Source organism: Nematostella vectensis, chromosome 12 (assembly GCF_932526225.1).
Source record: "Nematostella vectensis chromosome 12, jaNemVect1.1, whole genome shotgun sequence".
Taxonomy (NCBI): Eukaryota; Metazoa; Cnidaria; class Anthozoa; order Actiniaria; family Edwardsiidae; genus Nematostella; species Nematostella vectensis.
This window is the reverse complement of record NC_064045.1, coordinates 4,701,062-4,722,693: the sequence shown is the minus strand read 5'-3', so window position 1 is coordinate 4,722,693 and position 21,632 is coordinate 4,701,062. Positions and strand designations below refer to the sequence as shown.

Genomic DNA, 21,632 nt, shown 5'->3' with positions numbered 1-21,632 from the left:
GGTTAGAAAATGAATAAAGGTGTTATTTATCAATTGGCCTTTGAAGCAGATGGCATCAATTTCTATTCATTTATATCCAATATAACATAGTAAACTGTTGACAATGCGGCTTTAAGTCTATAGAAGATGTATTAGCAGTCAAGGGTATTCTCCAGTTGCCATAGCAGCCGAGACAACTCTGAACTAAAAATTATATAGGTCATATAAATATCACAGACTGGTAGTCACTCCTTTCATAAATTCCATGCTCAAGTATTTGACTTTGATATTTGTGCTGGTGTTTAGGCCATATGGGTATTTATGACTGCAATATTATACCCTGGATTTTATACATATAAAGTATGTGGTCGGACATCCCAGGGGCAGTAGACAGGCAAGTTCATGGGGGCCACAAAAACACACACTTTTCTGAGGGGATGTATTTTTTGCATGAACCTTTTGTTTGAACATGTTCCAAAGTAGTGTTACATGTATATATCGATTGCTTGAAAAAAGAAATACTAAAATGTTTTTTTTAACTGTATGTATCATTTTTATCTGTATTCTATGTCAAACCCAGGTACCCCCTCCCCAGCCATCCCCCCTTGCCAACTTAAACCTCTCCCTCCAGCCCTCCAGCCACTCCCCCCCCCCCCCCCCAGCTTTTGGGACTGTTCTGCTGCCGCTGCTGCAGTAACGATGTCAATATGTAATATGGAGTTTAAAAAAAGTCCACTTTCATCAGGTAATTTTCCGGACGTTGCCTAACAGACATACTGTTGTATTATCAATTGTAGACAATAACAAATTAAGGCAAAGCAAATAAGCATTCTTTAACAAGGATGGTAAAAAATAATGAAATCTCTCTGATCTTTAGGCTACATATTTGTATATTTAAAATTTGCATACTCAAAATAACTATTCTCCCTGACTTTTTTTCCAATTTCTGCTCTCAAAGATTTTTTTCTCTACAACAATCAGGACCTGAGCCTTTTCCTCTGTTGCCAACAGGACATTCAAGAAATGGATCATCTGATTATTATCTCCAAGATCCTTGGGGCAGGGAAGTTTAGAATCCAGGTTATAGTAACATGTTCCAATCTTTCTTACTCCATACCAATGGGGCCGTTTGATAGGAAGGCCAATCCCAGCTATATTCATACCAGATGGTGTGTTGATTATGAAGCCGAAGATGTTGTCTAAATCAAGACAATCAGGATTCCTATGAAAAACAGATGGAGACCCAGGAAATTATACATATGTATGAACCTATATAAATGCATTTTCAGGAGCTTAATAAGATATAAAGCTTGGGGACTTTTCAGAAACCTATCACATGGAGTCATACAGAGGCCATGTTTATGTTTTGGCTGTATTTGAATCACATCTCTTCTCCCTTGCTAAGGGGCCTATGTCCTTATCCTCTATGTTCTGAATGGGCCCGTGATTTTTTTTAACCAAATAGAGATCACGGTCACTACTTTCCTTTCCCAGTCTTTTTTTTCTAAAATTATAAGTAAATGACCATTAGGGGCATGGCTGTACCATTATCTTAATGTTCAGGGTGGTGAAGGGTACTTTCGTGAAATGAGATTTGGCCAGGCCATTTTTCGAGAAACATGAAGTTGTCCATTTCGACGTCTGTGAAATGTGATATAACAATTTAAAAGGACATTTTTCAGTCAATGAAATGTGATCTATAACCCCCTTTACCACACTGAATGTTCCTTGTATTGTTCCCCAGCTCTACCCTCTCACCCAAATTCAATAACTACTTACATCCTTCTATCAAACCAGACAGCTTCGCAACCCTTTTGATTGACAGCTGCCATGACAACATTGACGTCATAGTTCCCGAGGCCCAAAGGATTCTTGTGGGCATTGATAGTGGAGTTTGGGTCAAGTAAATAGCAAATATCATCAAGACTTCTTTTGCTAAACGCATTGGGGTCTTGGAAAAGGTTGTTCAGCGCATGGACGGCGCACAACATAAGGTTTTGTTTCTCGTGATAAATTGAACCATTCTCCATAACAATTCAAATCAGCAGGAACATCCAAATAAAATATGCCAGAAAATACCCGCTCAAAAGATTTCTTGCTATGTCATTGTAGATTGAAAACCGCTGACAAATTTTGTACGCTGTGAGTTGGGGCCGCGCGAAATTAATTTAAACTTTTAACAAAGACCAGAAAATTTTAAACCAGAGATGTGTTCCATTATTTTTTAAGAGCGTTATCGGATAACTCAGTCGTATCTGAACTGATAAATGCGCAAATTTGAAGGCCGAAAATCGAATATCCATCTCTAACCTCGAGAGACTGGAAACAAGGGGTAATTAGTCCCCAGGCTCCCCCGCGCCCGCTAGGCTCAAAAAAGCTGAAGTGATGAAATCTTGTTGAAATTACCGAGGAAATTGTTTTGTTTTTGTTTGGATTTGGCTATTACATCACAGCCCGCCAAGTTGCATTAGCTTCTCTGGCTACATGGTGTGTATTGGTGACCATTTATAATCGTTAGAAGCCCACATACAAGCTAAAGAGATCGCCTCTTTGTCCTCCCGCGCAGATCCGGGACGCGAGCATCAATGGACGTGTTCTAAATTGCCGAAGTAAGCGTTCTAACTTATTTTCTTTGTATTTGGCGTATGCTTACAAGTTTTGCTAGGTGTGGTACTTATGACACGATATTTAACCAAGCTACGATAAGTATACTTTTATAAGCTGTTTAAAAACATGCTAATTCTATTGTCTGAAAAAAAAATAATAATTCAAATCTCTGTGTAATTTCTTCTATGTTAAGCGTAAACTAATATTAAGGCAGCACCATATCAGAATTTGCTTCAAGGGTTCATATGTTTACCAATTGCTTAGTATAATAGAAGCCATATAGAAGCCATGAGATATGAATGTCTTGTGATGTTCTAGCTGCTGATTTAAGTTTAATTTTAAGGGGGGGAGGGGGTGTTGCAGTTGGTAGAGCGCCATTATGTAGTGCCTTTGTCTCTCACCACAGAGTTTGGGATTAAATTTTTGTTTTGTTGTGTGTTGAGCTAGTTGTTTCCCCACTTCGCTGTGTCTGAATTACAATATTCGGTTGTTTTGGAGCATTCAGTGCTTGTATACAGCGACTGGTCTGGGTATTTTTCTTTGGTTACCATGGGAACAAGTGGGCTGGTCAATGATGCAATGATGGCTAATAAGGCCAGGCCTAGTGTTCAGTCCCTCTCACATACCAACTGATGCAATCCTTTGTAATTTGAGCAAGTATATAAACAAACATTAAACATAGCTAAGACTTAATATCAGTATGTGATTAGTATGACGATATTCAAAATAGAGTTTAATGTTTGATGAATATTTTAAATAGAGAGGAGAATCTTAGAGGTTTGTATAAATCTTTCTTAATTTATTTGCGTAATTATTCTGTTGCTCAGCTTTCTACCTTTTTTCATAGTTTAGGTACATAAGAATATTTTATTTTGTTTTTGCTTGTTTTGGGCTGTTTGTTCCATTTTAACTGTGATTTAGATCTGCCAAAGGTTTGTGATTCTTGTAAGAGGAGGCAATAGTGTACATGCTTACAAAGAAGTGAAGTTGAGGCATTAAGCTTGATGCTGTAAGATAAATAGATGGATAGATAGATAGATTGTTTAGTAATAATTACATGGCAACCAAATAGCTGAATTGCGTAATGTACAAATAATATGCTATTTTAAAATCTAAAAATTATTTACAAAAAATGTTCTACAAGATAATATGTATGTAAGGCCTTTGATAGCAACCTTTCAATCAAAAACAACCCCAATCCTTAAAACCTACATAGATATGACAAGCACATTTTGAATTAAGAGTTCTCTATAAATTTACACTAAACATTTTTAAAAACCATTTAAAAATTCTGTGAAGTCTTGCTTAGAAATTAAGTTACAGCTTCCGTAGATTTAAAGCCATCTACTCTCATTGACCAACATGGAGATTGCTGTAAATAATGATAACCATAACCAACAACAGCAGCTGTTTTATTTTTTTATTTGTAATTTTTTACAGATATTTTCTTTGAAAAACAAAGATTGCCATCCATCATGAGTGCAGCAACAGAAAACATCAATGTTCAGGAAAAACTTCCTTCGACAGTGCATGATCCCAGCGCGACCACTAATGGCGCAACAAACCTCTTTGCGCCTGATACAGATAATGAACTGTTTGAGGAGGAGGACGTCAATGGGCAGCATGATCTGGGAGATCCTCGGGTATGCTAGCTATTTAAGTGTCTAATATTTATTATCTGGAAGAATTACTTGATACCGAGAGAGCCATCAGACTTTGGGACCTCAGAGGAGAAGGGGATGGGTGGGCCCTTACTAAACAGAAATATGTGGTAGTGGTATATGCCACATATGTCTTACATACCTGTCAACTCTCCCGCATAAGGCGGGAGTCTCAAGATTTTAGACCCTCCCTCCCACATTGAGCACCAGATCTACCGCTTTTTAGCAATCCACCTTTTGTCCATTTTCTATTTGAATAATTAAAAAAAATTCCCTTACGAGAGCAATTTATCTAAAACCCTTGTGGATTTGTGCACAAGAGCCTTCTATATGGCAAAAGCCAGCAAGGGAATTCCGAACCCACCCCTCCCCCAAAAAATGAATATACCCCACCCCTTCCCCCAATAAATTCTCAAGCCTTGAGATTTTCAGAGGTTGCAACTTAATGTGACATATCTGTCAGGGAAATATACCCTATATCAGAATTTTGATACATATCTGGCATATATTTATGGAGAAAAGATATGTGACCCGTGGAAAATAGATATGTGACATATTTGTTGAAGTAACAAATATAGAAATGGATTTAATCATTCTATTCGTAGATGTTCTTTATTCAACATTCTGTCCTAGCAAACATTCCTTTGCTGTTAGCCAGGTTCCACTATACTTAGTCTCATCTTCTTCCATTGGCAGCTTGCTCTTGTCAGCCCAGATGAGCTTGGGTTTGATGTTCTCCTGAGCAGACTGAAGCAGCGCTTGAGCATAGGGCATGGGGAGACAATATATGAGGTTGGCGTAGGTGGTAAGTCTGTTATAATAGGCCAGCGTAATCCAGAAATGGCTGCATGAGGTGACGAGTATCTTTTATCTCATATAAACCAAGGATAATATCCGGAAACTCTCATATAAACTAAGGTAGAAAGCAGTGGACCCAGAGCTTAAAATTAACAAATAGATCTAATTTTTGCATGCATCTGTCCTCTAATACATGCACAGATGATGTCATAGCATGTCATGAACAATAAAGTATGCAACGAGACACGGTCGAGTCATAGCTGTCAACTCACCTGGATTATGCTGGTGTCACAAGATTTTAAACCTCATCACAAGCCAATTTTTTTAGAATGTTCATGCATTTATCTGTATTCACCCACATTGTCTACCTTGTTTTGTTTTTTTACATATTTACTGTATTTCACCTGATTTCACAAGATTTCTGTCCAAGTTGGGTTGACAGCTATGTGGGAATGCGTGGGTGGGAATGAGTGAATGGAAATGGATTGGATGGTTTACCACCTGTCATTTTCAGTGGTGTTTTTGCATACACCCACCCCACTTGAACCTTTTTAAAAACAATGTTCTTTCTAGCCTGTTAGAAGTGTTCAAATATGATGTCCTACTGAAATGAGATTTGCCCACCCCAACAGATGGCACTAGTAGCGGTCTAGACCCTGAGGATCTTCATGCATCAGTTGCCACCCTTAAGACCCTTGCAGAGGCCTGTAATGCGGATGCCATGCTGCTAAGGGAAAAGACGGCAGAGCTAGGGACAGTGGGGGAGTACCTTGTGAGAGTGCGGATGGATGAGAACGACTTTATGGAAGTCAGGTACAGTTTTATGGGGCTAGGGTAGAAAAGCAGTCAGTATATAACTTTGTATCTAGAAGGTGAGCTGTCAATCAATCATGTCTCATACCAACATCACAAACTTGGCCGTAACTAGGCAGGTTTTGAACAATGGAATCGAGCGTTGTTTCACTCCCTTCTTATTTTATATAGAACCTAGATATGAAGTTGGGTTCGGAGAGGACTCGGGCTTGTCACCAACACTAAAGAGGCTATGGTTACACAGTACCATTGTTTGAGACTTGAAAACAACGATTGCTAGGGTTTTTAGACCAGAGAAATAGAAAATATAACAAGAGGCAACTAAAAGGATTTCGCTATCTCAGAAGGCAGGAGACATTTTGGATTATAAGGTTGGAAATATTTTATTTGCTGAGTTCAGTATCCGACATAACCCAAACTGGGAATTTATTTTGTTTATTTTATAAAGAAATCGCTGACAAAGTATCCTAATTCCCATGCTTAAAGCTTTAGACCACATAAATCTAACAGGCAGATGTGAATAAATAAGACCAGAAAATATTGAATATATACTGGGGTAAAAACTTTGATTGCTGGCAGCAAAATCACAAAATAATAAAAAAAAGGCATTAAGCCTTTTTGTTTGCCTCATTGTTTTAGCTGCAGAGATGGACAGTTATGGGTACAGTCTTTCTGGCTCCTTGGTTAAGTCATTAAACAAGATCATACCTGCAGCACTAGTATCTACAGGTTGGTCCTGGCTAGAAGTCATGGATAAAATTTTTTAAACTTTCTTTACTCTTGTATATTTCCCTGGTAGGGTGGCTGTTGTGGGTAATGTCGATGCAGGAAAAAGCACCCTACTAGGAGTACTGACGCATGGGGAGCTCGACAATGGGCGTGGCACTGCTCGTCAGAGGCTGTTCAGACACAAGCATGAAATGGAGTCAGGGAGAACGAGCAGTGTGGGCAATGACATCCTTGGGTTTGATAACACTGGACAAGTTGTCAACAAGGCAGAACAGCATGGTGAGATGACACAACACTCGTCAACATTCAACTTTTGTTGTTTATTTGTTTGTTTTTATGTGTTGCAACCCTGCAATTAGCAAGGAATTAAGAAGGGGAATAAATGAGCACTGTGTTTGCTTTCATTGGAGGAACTGATAGAGGGGTTAATGCTAAAAGGAAACAACAAGATTTTTATTTATATATTTTTCACGTGTTACAGCCAGAGATACTATATAGAAATTATGAAATTAATGAACAATAAGTTGCAGTTTGCCAATGTTTAAAGCACGGACCAGCTTTTATTAGATCCAGAGATTAAAAAGGATGCCTTAAAACATTTTCTACTTTATTTTCAGAAGTTTCACATAAAAATCCAACCTATGTTTGATTTATTTCCTCATTGTTTTACCCTTTTATGCAGTCCTGACTAGTTTTGTGTATTTCAGAAGATGTTTTGTTGATATCAAGTTTGCATGATTGATATTATTGTGTTGACATCAGGGGCAAATGTTGACTGGGCCAAGATATGTAAAGAATCTTCCAAGGTAAATTTTGTTCTCAACAACCTGAGGGAATTTAAAAGGTAGCCACTGTAAGAATTAAAAGAATGAAATGACAGATCATTTCTATATGCTTGTTTTTGTTTTATGTGTTGTGAAAAAGACCAAATACCAATCAATTGCCCCAGATAATCTGGGTTTTGGCCTTCAAATTGAAACAACTTTGCATTTTAAGCCTACTAAGAATAGAACACGTCTTTGAAGCCTAAAATCTCCTGGATTTTCAGTAATATAAGGAAACAGCTTTCCCTAGCATGTCACTGAATCCATTTTTTATCACTTCAGGTCATTACATTCATTGACCTTGCCGGCCACGAGAGATACCTTAAGACAACCATATTTGGTATGACCGGTCACGTACCAGACTTTGCCATGCTTATGGTGAGTATAGTGCTCTCACTATTTAATTGATAAATAAATAATAAATAAATATAATTAAATTTCATTAATTTAATTAATTAATCTAATTATTATTTAATAAATAATTAATGGAAGACCAAGAGGTACCTCTCCTTTTGAATAAATTTTGGAAATTATGTAACATTTCCACACTTTCCTAAGTAAATGCTGTCAGGAAAGCTGACAGTTTTCAAAAACAGCTTTTATGTTTCATCATAGGTTGTTAATTTTGTTTGTGCTTGGTAAAAAAGCAAAAAAAGTATAAAATAGTACCTCAAATTTACCTCCACTTATATGTATTTTAAATCCCCTCTCAGCTTCACTCTGGTAGAAATCCCAGGTCTGCTTCTTATTGTATTTCTTTCTTATATGAGAATTGTTGGGATGTAGAGTCTGTTTACATCACTATAAAGTCATTCATGATCATTCAATGAAGTTTTCATTGTTGTTTCAATCTGTGTACCATCTTTGTTTGTCTCCCTTACTTCGACATCATGCTGTATTGTTATTGGTTAATAGGTAGGCTCTAATGCTGGAATCATTGGCATGACCAAAGGTAAAAATACCCCATGCACGTACACAGGGTGGTGCGTGCGCACCACCCCTCCTTGGCGGACAAAAAGTGGGTCATTTCTTATTAAGGAATCTTCAAATACTATGCTTTATCTATATGATACCTATGACTGCCCTTGGCCAATCCTAGGAACACGCCTGTATCCCATATCCCACCACCATCTAGGAGTTTTATCTCTATAATTGGCCATTAGTGCACTTTTTTCACAACTCCTGTAGCAGTCTCGAAATATTGGATAATGACCTACTGGTCATTTCCTTATAATTTTTAAAAATATTTGGGAGGGGGCACATGCCCCCAGGGGCCCACTAACTGTCATGGCCCTGCTTACAAACAGTTTATAAGAAAACCATACTACCGCTTTTAAGCAATAGGGGACTCGGGCTAAGAGATCACGTGACCTTTCTGGGTGGCAAATGAAAAACAAAACAATCAAACAAAAAAATCAGAAATTACTGCACCCGTCACACCAGAGAAGGACAAAAAAATAAAATTTTAAATGAAACTAAACCTTTTCAGGAAAGAAAGGATTCTGGCTTTTTTCCATAAGTTTTAAAGTTGATTTTTGTTGCTGTTATTTTGCCTCTAAAAGACTGAGTACGCGCTAGTTGGCCACCCAAACAGTCACGTGATATCTTAGCGCAAATCCCCAATTCCCATTCTATATTTACTTTCATCCAACAGACCCCATCCCCCCCCCCCCCACACACACACACACACTGAGTTTTAATAAGAACTTTGTATCGCTGCTATAGAGCACCTAGCTCCCGCCCATGAATGTACTAGGGTTTTGATAAAGGCTTTGTGCTTCCCTTTCTAGAGCCCCTTGGTCGAACCCTGTATTTACCATTCTTAACCATCTCATCTCTCCTTTAGAGCACCTTGGTCTCGCCCTCACCCTGTATTTACCATTGTTAACCATCTCATCTCTCCTTTAGAGCACCTTGGTCTCGCCCTCACCCTGTATTTACCATTGTTAACCATCTCATCTCTCCTTTAGAGCACCTTGGCCTCGCTCTCGCCCTGAATGTACCAGTGTTTGTGGTCGTCACAAAAATAGACATGTGCCCACCAAATGTACTACAAGAGACAATGAAGCTCCTTGCTCGTATTCTCAAGTCACCTGGCTGCCGTAAGATCCCAGTCGTGGTTCAGAACAAAGACGACGTGGTGGTCTCGGCCACTAACTTTATATCAGAAAGGTAATCCAAGACTTTAAGTTCACCACACTGAACTCCCCGATAATTCGACAACCTAGGGAAGCAACAGAGCTCGAGAGGCGGCTTGCTCTAAGAAATCACATGCTTTTGAGTTGCCAATTAAAGCAAAAAGAAAAAAGAAAGGACAGCGCCCTTTACCCCAGAGAGCGATAAAAAAAAGGATACTTCAGTAAGAATAAGCCCTTTCTGACAAAGAAACTTTCTAACATAAGCGCGCGCGAGTTTGCCGCGTGATTTTTTTAGTGCAATTCGCCTATTACAAACACAAACAAGGGCGGTAGGATCGGAGCTGTTAGGTTATATTCTGATAATAAACCACGAATGAATTGTGCCTTGTTTGCGAGGCGCTTTCCGTGTTTGACTAGAAAACCCGGTCATCTTACGTTGCATAATCCGCGTTACTCCCCGACGTGCCTCTGTTTCTAGCGCCCTTGCAAGTTTGATCAAATTGAATGTTGTGTGGGGTTTAAATATTTTGATGATCGTATGTTTCTTTATCGAAGGGTGTGTCCGATCTTCCAAGTGTCCAACGTGACCGGGGAGAATCTAGACCTACTGAAGATGTTCCTTAATCTGTTGAGTGTCCGAGTGGAGAGTAAAGACGAGGAGCCGACGGAATTCCAGATAGACGACACCTACTCTGTACCGGTAAGACCCGGGCATCCTGTGGTTTTGGCGGGAAAATGTCACTTGTTGTGTTTTAGTAACCTCTCATGAATGCCTCGGTACCAATTCGTATTACAATAAATTGCCTTTTGTTCACTTGTCTCGCATACTCTCACATGAAGCATTACTGTTACTATGAATGACCGTGGCTCACTCGAGAGTTTTTCGTTTGCTCTTGGCAGGGCGTCGGCACTGTGATCTCTGGGACATGCATGAAAGGAATCATCCGACTGAACGACACTCTGCTGCTCGGCCCAGATCCTCTCGGTCAGTTTCAGCCGGTCGCCATCAGAAGTATTCACCGCAAGCGAATGCCCGTCAAGGAAGTGCGGGGAGGACAGACAGCCTCGTTCTCACTCAAGAAGGTAAACTTACGACCCTGTAATTGGGATTCCTGTGTTATTTCAGGATCCCTGTGGTTGACGATGTACCCATGGCCAAGTTTCAGGTGACTGCTTGACAATGATACCACTGTACTTTATTTTAAATTATGATCTTTTGAATATTGTACTTTTAGGGTAATATATTTGTTCCTCGATGTTTTGTTGTTTAGATCAAGCGTTCTCAGATCCGTAAAGGAATGGTGATGCTGGACAAGAGACTGAAACCTCAGGCTTGCTGGGAGTTCGAAGCGGAAGTACTCATTCTTCACCACCCTACAACCATTAGCTGCAAATACCAGGCAATGAGTAAGTACCAGAGCAAGCAGGGGAATAGGATGGGCTTGAACCTTTTGAGGTGTGAGGTGGTAGAGACGCTACTATACAGACACAAGCTGCCAATACCCAGGTGCGTAAATAGGGGGGTGCGCGCACACCACCCTTGGCGGCCAAAAAGTGGGTCATTTCTTATAAAGGAATCTTCAAATACTTTTTTTCCATTTACCTATGACTGTGCACCCCCCCCCCCCCCTCCCTCAGGCAATCCTGGATATCGCCTGATACCCATTGCATGTCCAATGCACACAACCAGAGTCCACAAGCAAACAGGGTTGTAGTGTGGGAGCTTGGTAGCATACAACTATCAGCCTCAAATACTAGGAAACAGGTAACGAGAAAGGGGGGGGAGGGGTTGAGGAGAATCCTACCACAAACACTTATAACAAACTACAAACACGAATATCAGGCCATGGTGGAATATTAGAGCACGCATGGGGGGTGGAGATTGATGATTCCTTCCTCTAAAATTTTCCTGTACAAATATGTATATTTTTGTTCCCAGTCCACTGCGGTCCCCTGCGGCAAACTGCAACCATCGTTGAAATGAGCAAGGAGCATCTACGTACTGCGGACAAAGCTGTTGTAAAATTCCGCTTCATCAAACAGCCGGAATATCTCAAACCCGACTCAAGAATGATCTTCCGCGAAGGGCGAACAAAGGCTGTCGGGACGATTCTTAGGATAGACCCCGACGCACACCCTCCCCCTCAGATCGCAGGCAAACTCAAACACAGGGGGCCCGGTAGACACGGCGCCAATGCGCATGTGTCTGGTTCAACCGCTGACGCTCAGAGGACGAAAAAGTAAATCTTGGATATATTCCCGTAATCACGCGATAAGGCGGTAGGGCGATAATCCTTTCTTCCCCACCGTCCATTACGTTATTTTCTCGGAGTAAATCAATCGCGCAGATGAGCGCAGTGGCCACCGGGAGCCCGAAACAAAGCTCTCATTAAATTATATCCTATTTCATTTGTTGTCTGCGTGTTATCTTTATAACGGACAGGTACTTTCTCTACCTTCGATTTTCTCGCTAAACTGTGGAACAGAGAAGCAAACTGGTAGGTTGGAGTAGACAGAGATGATATCCAAATCAAATAAACCTATGGAAAAACTCGAGTGTGCAGCGTTTACCAAAAAGCAGGGCTGCAGGGGGAGGAGTGTGGGGAATATCGGGCTATAACTCCAAGAGAAAGCACGAACTGATTATACATTCGGAGGAGCGGGCAAAGACGGGTGTAGCCTATCAGTTTACACCAACACATCCTAGGATCTCCACGTGGACCGGAGAAGAAATAGCCAAACCAATCCAAAACTTTTTAAGGTATTTTAAATGGTTGTGCGTGTAGGTGGATTAATGCATCACAAGGGCTATCCTTCCTCTGGATCCCAGGCGCCAAAGTGAAGAGAGTCAGCCCTGGTGCCACTCTAGCCCTTGGTGTTTTTTTTTGTCGGGTTTCCTGTGGTGATGACGTCTGTCCCAGCCCTTCTTACCAAATAACTATCCACAGGAATCCTGAATAGAATTCCAAGGACTATGCTAGGGAAGACATAATATGTTAAAAATGTAACAAAAAAGCCTTGAAAGATAAGTATTGACATTCCCAAAGACATGGAACCTACAAGACGAGAGATTGTCGCTTGTGTTAATTTTGTGATAATTATTGGAAATGTCAATATACAAAAACACCAACCAAATTCTCCCCAAAATGGCTGCAATATTATTGAGATAGTATTAGAATACTTAAATATCGCTTCTAGAGCCTGCGGTTGTATGGTCAGTAGGGATCAACTGCGTCCGACATGTTGCACGCTGATGCGATGAAACAAGTGTCCCCCACCCGCTCACGTGACCTGATTATCGACGCAACTTTCCAAACCTCCACCAATAGAATTATCCACACGTCGACCTCGACCCAGAGAGGACAACTATCCCAATTTATACAAGAAATATTACCAGAGCTTGCATTTTTAAAATCTTTGGAAGCACGCTTTTAGATATGCTCAGCCTTGTTGCGTCGGGAATTTTCCTTTTGCTTCCTCTTACTGCAGGTGTGATTTCCAATTCCTCAAGCCGTGCGAGTTCGTCCTGTATCTCTCCCGATATGGCCTAACTACACGTCTAAAGACTTGGACGCAAAGGTTCATCCTCTGAACGTCTACCGCGATCATGTCGTGCTCGTGGTGAATGTGGCAACTTTCTCACGTTTCGCCGACCAGTACAATGACCTAAACAAGCTCATGGATGAAGTTCCCGGTAACAAGGAAGGTAAATGCGGACTTATTGTACTTGCATTCCCGTCTAATCAAATCGGATTCAAGGAGCCGGCGAGGAGCGCAGCGCAGCTGCGTACCGCGCTTATGTACGTCAGTCCAGGGAACGGATTCTCGCCAAAGTTTCCGATTCTTAGAAAAGTGGTCTTAAATGGGGGAGAAAGGAGAGCCTATCTACACGTACCTAAAGGTATGAGAATATTCTAGACATTTAGCCTTTTCGGGTTTTCTGTGGTATTTTGAGTTTCCTGTGGTAAATGATGTGACCTCGCCCGAAACCCTCCCCGCGAAAAGCTCTACTCTCCCACTTTTCTCCTATTCCCTTCTCTTGGTTGGATTAACAAAGTCTATCTGCCTCCCACAAAGAAACGCCAGGGAGGCAGGGACTAGGATGGCGTGCAGGTCACTTTGCTCTCATGGCTAGTTGTAAACTGGTAAAGTAACGTGATGCTAGGACCAGGGAAGCAAATTTTAGGCACGGTTGAGTTAAGAGCAATAGAGCATTTGATACCGGCATCGCTGTGAGCGCGTTAAAGCTGGATGTTACATCCATGTACATTGTATACATCCAGCTCGAATCGAAGATTCGGGTTCTCGAATCTTTCATACGGGAAAATCACACAAAATAACGTATCTTTATGGGGTTTTAACAAAAATGCATGAAACTTGTTGAGTTTATCTTGTGGGACGTGTAACCATGGAAACCAAGGTCACGTGACTAAAAGGCGGCCATCTTGGATTTTTTTATAATTTGCTCCTGCCTCTAAATGCGACGAAAATTGTACCAATTTGTAGATATTAGCAGTCAGTACATGGCTGCAATTTAAAAATCGGGGTAAATTTAGAAAAAATCGAAATTTTGTGTTTTCTTCTTCTTTTTTAAACCAAGTTTTTTTCTAAGCTTATCCCAATTTTCTAGTTGCAGTCTTATGCAGTCAGCTAATACCTATAAATTAATACAATTTTCGTAGCATTTGGTGAGTTCAAGGTTGGAGGCTGGAGCAATTTATAAAAAAAACCCAAGATGGCCGCCTTTTAAGTCACGTGACCTTAGTTTCCGTGGCCTACAAAATACATAGTTCTTGTTCCGTTTCACAAGACAAACTTACTTGACAAGTTTCATGCATTTATGCCTAAAACCCTTAAAGGGGCCGTATGACGTAAATTCACATAAATATTACGCCAGTTTATGTATATTCTCGAGAGCCATGCCTTAAATCACCTGAGTCCAGACAGGGTATAATAATCCGAACCCGAGCTTATGTCATTGCTATGGTAAATAAAGGAAGTAAGGGGCTGAGATTTGTTAATTGAGTAATAGTGAAATCTATATTAGATGTTATAGGTGAGATGTTATTGTGTAACAAATAAAGCGGGAGTTGGCTCAAGGGTGAGGCAAAGATTCTTTGTTTCGCGCTTGGGTTGATTCTTGTTGGTTGGCTGTTTCATGCATTTATGGCATTCACTCTATTGATGATAATTTTAATTTCATGTATATATAATTAATTATTTAATTTTATCAAATATCTAATTTCAATAATTTTCAAGTAATATATATTTATGCTTCATTTTCAATTTAACCTAAATTATTTTTCCGATGGCCGATAATTATTATTATTATATTTTTCTTTTGTATTTACATATTGTATTTTCTTTTTCAACTCCTAGTATAGTCTTAACTGTTTTTTAGGAGTATAACTATTAAAGATTAAAGATTAAAGATTAAAAATGACTTTTACAGATGTTGTGGTTCTTACTGATGCGGGGGGGGGGGGGGGGGGGGGGGGTGTATAGCAAGCAATAGCACCCAGGCCATGCAAACAAGCGCACCACATTTTGATCTACATGCATAATTATGATATCATCTTCATTAATCATCGTCAAAACAATCTCCATTATCATCACCGTCGTCGTCGTAGTTTCACAACCACAAACATCACCATTATCATAATCCATCAATATAACCCAGCACCAGCTTCATCTTCATCATCATAATCATAAGACCATCATGATTATCACCATCGTCATCATATTGTCACCACCATCATTATGATGATTATCATCATAATCCAACATCATAATCAACACCATCTTCATGACCATCACTAGTATCACCGAAACAAACCCTATTTTGTACAAGACACCATGAGGCATTCTGGCAACTTTGCCTCTGTATGGTCTCTGGCACTTCAATTTCGTAGCTTGTACATGGACGATATTTTTTATACATTTTCCTTTCTTTTCTTTTTTTTACACGTTTTATTTTATAGCTTGTTTATTTCAAGTAGTCCAGTCAATCTATGAAATTTTTATGGCCCAGGTGGAACTTATTGCAATGGAATTTCTCTCAGCGGACTTTGAGCAAGTGATACAACCTAGTTAACATACTAAAAGACCCCAAAAATCCCTTTGGTGGAACATCTTGAAATATGTGATTTTTCCATTTCGTAACAAAACCACAGGGTACCCGCGTCGTTAAAACGGAAAAAAAAATACACGTCTAAATCAATACCAAAACTAAAAGGCCATTGGTCAAAGTTGATTAAAGACAATGTTTGGATATCAAAACAAAGCAAATTGCCCCTGATTAATATAATTTTTCCAATATTTCTATATTCCAAAAACCACAGGGTACCCGAGTCGCAAATGACAAAACAAATTTGAAAATACTAGTCTGAATCAGAAAATTCCAAAGGTCATTGGCCAAAAATGGTTAAAGACACAATTTCAGTATCGAAATAAAGCAACTTGTTCATGGTTTATTTCTATTTCAAATATTTTTTCCACAAATGTATTTCTGCATTCGCTGCGCGGTCGCGTGTGCCCAATGAAGCTGTCACGTGACCTTTACCTTACCCATGATGCAATGGTGCAATGTCAGTTTGTAAGGAAAAGAAGTAAAAGGGGGCCTAAAAATGCCGGGAAAAGTGGCCGCAAATCCCCTTCCACCGAGCACAAAACAACCAGGACTCGCCCAGTCACTCCTCTACAGTGGGTCGCGGTTCCAAGGACACCAGAAGAGCAAGGGAAACCGCTACGACGTAGAAGTTGTATTACAGGTTCGTTCGATATCAAATAAAAAGTCGTAGATTTAGCGTGTAGTGAATTGTGTATTTGATTGACTTTTCCGGTTTCTTTACAGCATGTTGATGAAGAAAGTGCTTTTCTATGCGGCTACTTGAAAATTAAAGGCTTAACTGAGGTGAGTACGGATGTGAATACTCGATGATTGAATGAATAGGTTGTAAAACCTGAGTAGTGTTAGTAAAATAACCGCCTTTAAAAACCGCCAGATTTAGATGGTTTGTGGTAACTTACCTAGATAACTTACTTTTTATAGTATTAGTCTTAGCTAAATAAACAGTTTACCCGTTCTATAAGGGCTTAAGTTAATTTGGTATAATACTGTTTGAACCGGGTTACAATTCTCTAAATTCCATGTTGTATGTGGGAGAAGTTTGTATTCTGTATACTTACCACTACACTAAAGTTACATTGTATGTAAGGTAACTTAGGGCCGGTTCATACATGCCGATTTGGCCGTGCCAAATCTAATTGTCTATTTGTATCGAAAGTCACGCTCAATAGGTTGCGAGTAGTAAAAGTTTAATATGTGCTGAGTTTCTGTTGCACAAAACGAAAAATGATGGTATTTGAATTGGCACATCAGAAGCTTGACATTTGAATTGGTGTTGTACCAGGGGCGCATACAGTGGGGGTGGATTGGGTGGATGTTCACCCCCCCCCCTTTTTTAATAGAAAAAATCGAAAAGTCACTATTTGAAGAAAATAAATGTCTGAGTGACAGGTCTGAGGCACTTGACTGTCCATTTCCCTTCGCCTGCTTGACTTCGCTGACGCGACAAATCCAATTCAGCGTGAAAAAGTGAAAATCCATTATATGGAGGTTCTATCTAAGTTCTATTTAAGTGTATGTAGTTTAAGCACAAAGACATGCATATCACTGCAAACTATGATTGCTGGAAAGCTGAATAAGTGCAGATAATAATTAATTGTTTTTATATTGATAAGCAAGTGAATTAATTTGATATTGACTGTATTAGGCATTTAATCCATGATAAACCACTTCCATTTTCTATTTTTGATTCATTAGACAGCACAATATCAATCAGCACATACCAGCGAAAAACAATGTGCCTGGCTTTTTGGAATTATTGCTTTGATACAGAATAATAGAATAAAAAACTTTTTTTCAGCTGTTTTCAACACAGAATGCCACATGATACAGTATGTATCCACTACCCTTAAATAGCTTTAAATATGAACTCATGCTATAAAAGGGACTTGCCTTAGGCAAGCTTTCATTCATTATTTGACTTAACTGAGTGCAGAGCTCCATAGAGAGAAGCCAGAAAGCTATAATAGAGCTCAAGATTGACCGAAAACGTGTCATTTAAGTAAACAGTCTATCTGTTGGCCTTTTCTAATAACAAAACAAAAAATCAGGGGGGATTAGATAGGTTTTGAGGTGATGAATTTTGCAAATTTGTTGTTTGTCCTTCTGCACACCTGAATGACGCCATTTTAGATTTTATTTTTCAACTCAAATGAGCTCGCACTGTGTTTTATTTCTCAATGACAAATTTTGTTCATGTTTTTGTAGGTAATTGACTCCAAACACATTCCCAAATATGCCTTTATAGTTCTTTTGTACTTTAAAGTTGTCGTATTATGTTGTATGGCTTTACTTTTCGCTTTGTTTCTCCTGGCAGTTTCAGAGAAATGCACTCAATTAAGTACAGTTGTGAATGGTGACATTTTGCGCAAAAGCTTACGAAAAAGGGGGTGAAGCTATCATTTTTATAGTGCACGCTCATGTTCAAGGGTGTTGTCAAGGGTATATTTCTCTTGGGGCTGTTGATATGAAAACTTCCAGGAGCTATAAATCTGCCAAACATTTGTGAAATTGAATAAATTTAGGCATGAAAAAACTGTTTATAAATATTCAAATTTTGTTGATGTTTCAGGTGATGATGTCATGTGATGACGTCACAGTAGAAAAAGTCTATAATCTTAGCTGTTGAAGGATCTGCAAAGATAAATGTAGCTTAACATTATTTGTGAGGGAGCCTACAAAGTTACATATGCGTTTTGGATTCTGCCAAAAAATAAAATTTTCGCACATCTTTACTTTTTAGTTTTCAACTCTTATTTTAAAATATCATTAATTTTTAAAATATCGTAAAATCAATACGTAGTTTTGTAGAGCACAACTAGGTGAATCTTCTCTGCCTAAAAAAATCAAGTTGCATCCGTTTTTCGCAAAGATTATAGAGTTGGAAACTCAAACCAGAAGAAGAATTATCTACGCATGCGCAATATTGTGATAAAGCCTGGTTACTAATGCGAAAGTTGTGATAGAATTCTGTTACCAAAATTTGACTTTTCTCCCGCTTTTTAACAGTGAAATTTCCATTGCAACATTTTCTTGCTAAAATCAGCACTTCAAGTTGCTAATTAGGTGCCGTAGGTGGAAAATCATGCTTGCCTATTTTTGTTTTACAAAATTTGCTATTTATTCTATTTTTCTCGCCTGATTCGGGCGTTTGTTTTCGATGCTAAAAATGACGTGCACATAAATTGTTTTCCCTCCATTTGATTTTCCCACCTGAAAAGGGGAAGTTCCTGGATGATCGTTTGCAGGCCAAACCGAAACACCAAGTAACAATGAAAGTTGATTCCATGGGTCGCCCCTTTGAGAATTGGATATTAAGCTCAGTCATCTTTCACCAATAAAATCAGCTTTCATTAGCCTAAGTTCTTGAGACGGTGCAATGTGCTTGGCTTATCTGAGCAGTCGCTGCCCTTGAATAAAAACCATTGCTAGAAAAGCACAGCTGAATTTTGAGAAGTGAAAGAAAATCTCTGTCATTAAGTGAGTGGATATGGTTAGTGCTCAAAGTATGCTTTTATCCCTTAGGAATATCCAACCCTTACAACGTACTTTGATGGGGAAATCATAGGAAGGAAGCATCCATTCTTAACAAGAAAATGGGTAAGTCGGTTATCAACCTCACATTGTGGTATTTTCTTGTGGTCTAACCTACTTGGTTAATGTGTAACCTACTTGTGGTTAATGTTTTAATGCTGCAAAAAATCAATTTATCAGGGATGTTGTAATTGTCATCATGGATTGTTATCTTTCACTAAAATAGATCTACATGAATTACTGTGAAAAATGGCTCTGGCCAAAGTTACATGACTTTTTGAGTGTTAAATTCAAGCCATGATATACACAAAAAAAAACCTGCTCCAGTCAACCAAAATTATGTGTTTTAAAGGAAGGAAAAAAGTCCTTTCGGGTAAAGACACTGTCTGCCTTATTCGTAAGTAAACAATAAGTTGCTTTTTGTTTTTGTTGTTGTTTTTTGCGACTAAAAGGTGGAGCGTGTGCAAGTTGGCATCCATAAAGTCACATGATTTGTTATTTATGATAATTTGTGCTATAAAGTTGACACATTGTGTTTTCTATTTTTAATTTTTTCAGGATGCAGATGAAGATGTTGACAAGAAGCACTGGGTGAGTTACATTTTACTTACCCAAAAAATCTTTTTTATTTTAGATCTTAATGTAAATTTTCATGTAAATCTAGAGTTTCACATTGTTTGTATTTCAAGAACTTTGCACCATGTTTAGGATCAAAGTCAAATAAAAATTCCTCTTAAAGAGATCTCAGTTACAAGTCTTGTTCTTTTTTTTTACCTAAACAACTACCATATTATTAGGATAATCTTATTCTATTAACATTTACAGAGCAAGTTCTTAGCATTCTACCAGTTCGCCAAGACGTTCAATTCTGACACCTTTGACTACAGCCAGCTTGATAACCTGGACTTTGTATTTATGAGATGGAAGGTGAGTTTAACCTCGGGCAGTACTAATTGAGCGAAACAGGGAGAGAAGGGCTTTGATAGAGAAAAGCATGGCGTAGGGTCCAGAGCAGGAATTCACTGACTTCAGGGAACAGTTTAGATCAAAAAGGCATCCTTAGCTCCCATAAAAGGTCACTACATCCATTTGAATAATTCAATAAAGCAGAGCCGAATTGATCAAGTGTTCCACGCATATTTTGGGTGCTAACAGTTTAGCCAGTTGCTGTCTGATATTTACACATTTTTACACAGATTTTAACAAAATAGAAGATTTCGACAAAAACAGAATTCATTGTTCCTTGTCAGCTTATGATGTTGATAGTGATGATAATTGTAATTAAAACTAATCATGCTGATGAATTTGATGTGATGTGTTTTCTCTCATATACAGGAACAATTTCTGGTCCCTGATCATAAGATCCGCGATATCAATGGGGCATCCTTTGCGGGGTTCTACTACATCTGTCTGCAAAAATCGGCAGCCACAGTTGAGGGGTATTACTACCATCGCAGCTCAGAATGGTTCCAGTCCCTTAATTTGACTCATGTCCCTGACCACAGTCAACCCATCTATGAGTTTAGATAACGAAAGCTACACGTAGTATCCCTAAAATGCCATTGATGATGGCCAATAGTGGTGTCGCTTCCTTTGCACACACAAATATCAAATGAGAAAATGGACACTCATTTAAACCTCACACAATGGATGTAAGCATCACCAACCTGTGGAGAATATGAAATTCTAGTGGTTTGATTATTACAATACAAAATTGTATTTAGGTTGCAAATATTATACTGTTAGAGAACAACTAAAAGAAATGTATGAATATATTTAAGGCACAGGTTGAAATAGATAAAGCTCACCTGCAAAAGAACGAAAATAGAACTAGCAGAAAGTAGGACTCAAAAACCAGGTGGAATGCTTTGATGGTACGAGTGATGTCACTAGTCTATTGTCTTGTGTCCGGTGTTTTTAGAGAATAAAAAATGGCCTGGCATTCTTAGGCTTGTAATAAGAAAACAACTATATTGCATTTATTGCAAATATTAACAACAGAATAAGTTGTCATTATAACAAAAATTCATGTTAGATATGTACCACCAGGAAATGAAAGTTTGATGAAAATTAGAAAAAAAGTAAAACTACTGCATTTAAGTGGATTGCATTATTATGGATCTCAGTTTTTTTACATACCATGCATTTGATTGAGTCAAGTCAAATTATTAGGACATTGTAGCAAGTAAAATGCTTTAATTGCAAAAGATTCAATTCTATTGCTTCAGCTATAATAACATTTATGTATTTTGATTCTTTTTCAAGTGGATCTATGAGCACCTATCTTCTAGTGAAGAAAATCAGCTAGCTTTTAGTGTAAAAATGTATTTTATATCAAGAGAGAAACATCAAGGCATAGAATAAAATGATATGAGTTTTTTTAAAGAGTACCACGATTATTTGAGAAATAATTCAATAGTAA

At 38.8% G+C, this 21,632-nt stretch overlaps 3 protein-coding genes across 3 annotated transcripts; 2 read left to right on the top strand and 1 right to left on the bottom strand.

Annotated features, from left to right (window-relative positions):
- Positions 1-725: 725 nt before the first annotated feature.
- On the bottom strand, positions 726-2,091 carry LOC5509641 (josephin-like protein). The gene is made up of 2 exons (XM_001630082.3): positions 1,759-2,091; positions 726-1,201 (listed from the first exon to the last, which is right to left on the bottom strand). Exons 1-2 carry the CDS (start codon positions 2,007-2,009, stop codon positions 898-900), a joined length of 555 nt encoding a protein of 184 aa, XP_001630132.3. The 5' UTR covers positions 2,010-2,091; the 3' UTR covers positions 726-897.
- A 235-nt stretch (positions 2,092-2,326) lies between these two features.
- On the top strand, positions 2,327-12,105 carry LOC5509659 (GTP-binding protein 1). Its single transcript, XM_048720326.1, has 13 exons — positions 2,327-2,588; positions 4,027-4,229; positions 4,944-5,052; positions 5,678-5,858; positions 6,658-6,866; positions 7,350-7,393; positions 7,694-7,789; positions 8,327-8,363; positions 9,382-9,583; positions 10,105-10,249; positions 10,450-10,632; positions 10,821-10,956; positions 11,489-12,105. The coding sequence occupies exons 2-13, from the start codon at positions 4,062-4,064 to the stop codon at positions 11,791-11,793; spliced, it is 1,815 nt and encodes a 604-aa protein (XP_048576283.1). The 5' UTR covers positions 2,327-2,588; positions 4,027-4,061; the 3' UTR covers positions 11,794-12,105.
- A 4,007-nt stretch (positions 12,106-16,112) lies between these two features.
- LOC5509658 (glucose-induced degradation protein 4 homolog) lies at positions 16,113-21,595 on the top strand. The gene is made up of 6 exons (XM_001630105.3): positions 16,113-16,319; positions 16,403-16,462; positions 19,202-19,276; positions 19,769-19,801; positions 20,036-20,137; positions 20,546-21,595. The coding sequence occupies exons 1-6, from the start codon at positions 16,176-16,178 to the stop codon at positions 20,738-20,740; spliced, it is 609 nt and encodes a 202-aa protein (XP_001630155.1). The 5' UTR covers positions 16,113-16,175; the 3' UTR covers positions 20,741-21,595.
- Positions 21,596-21,632: the final 37 nt, after the last annotated feature.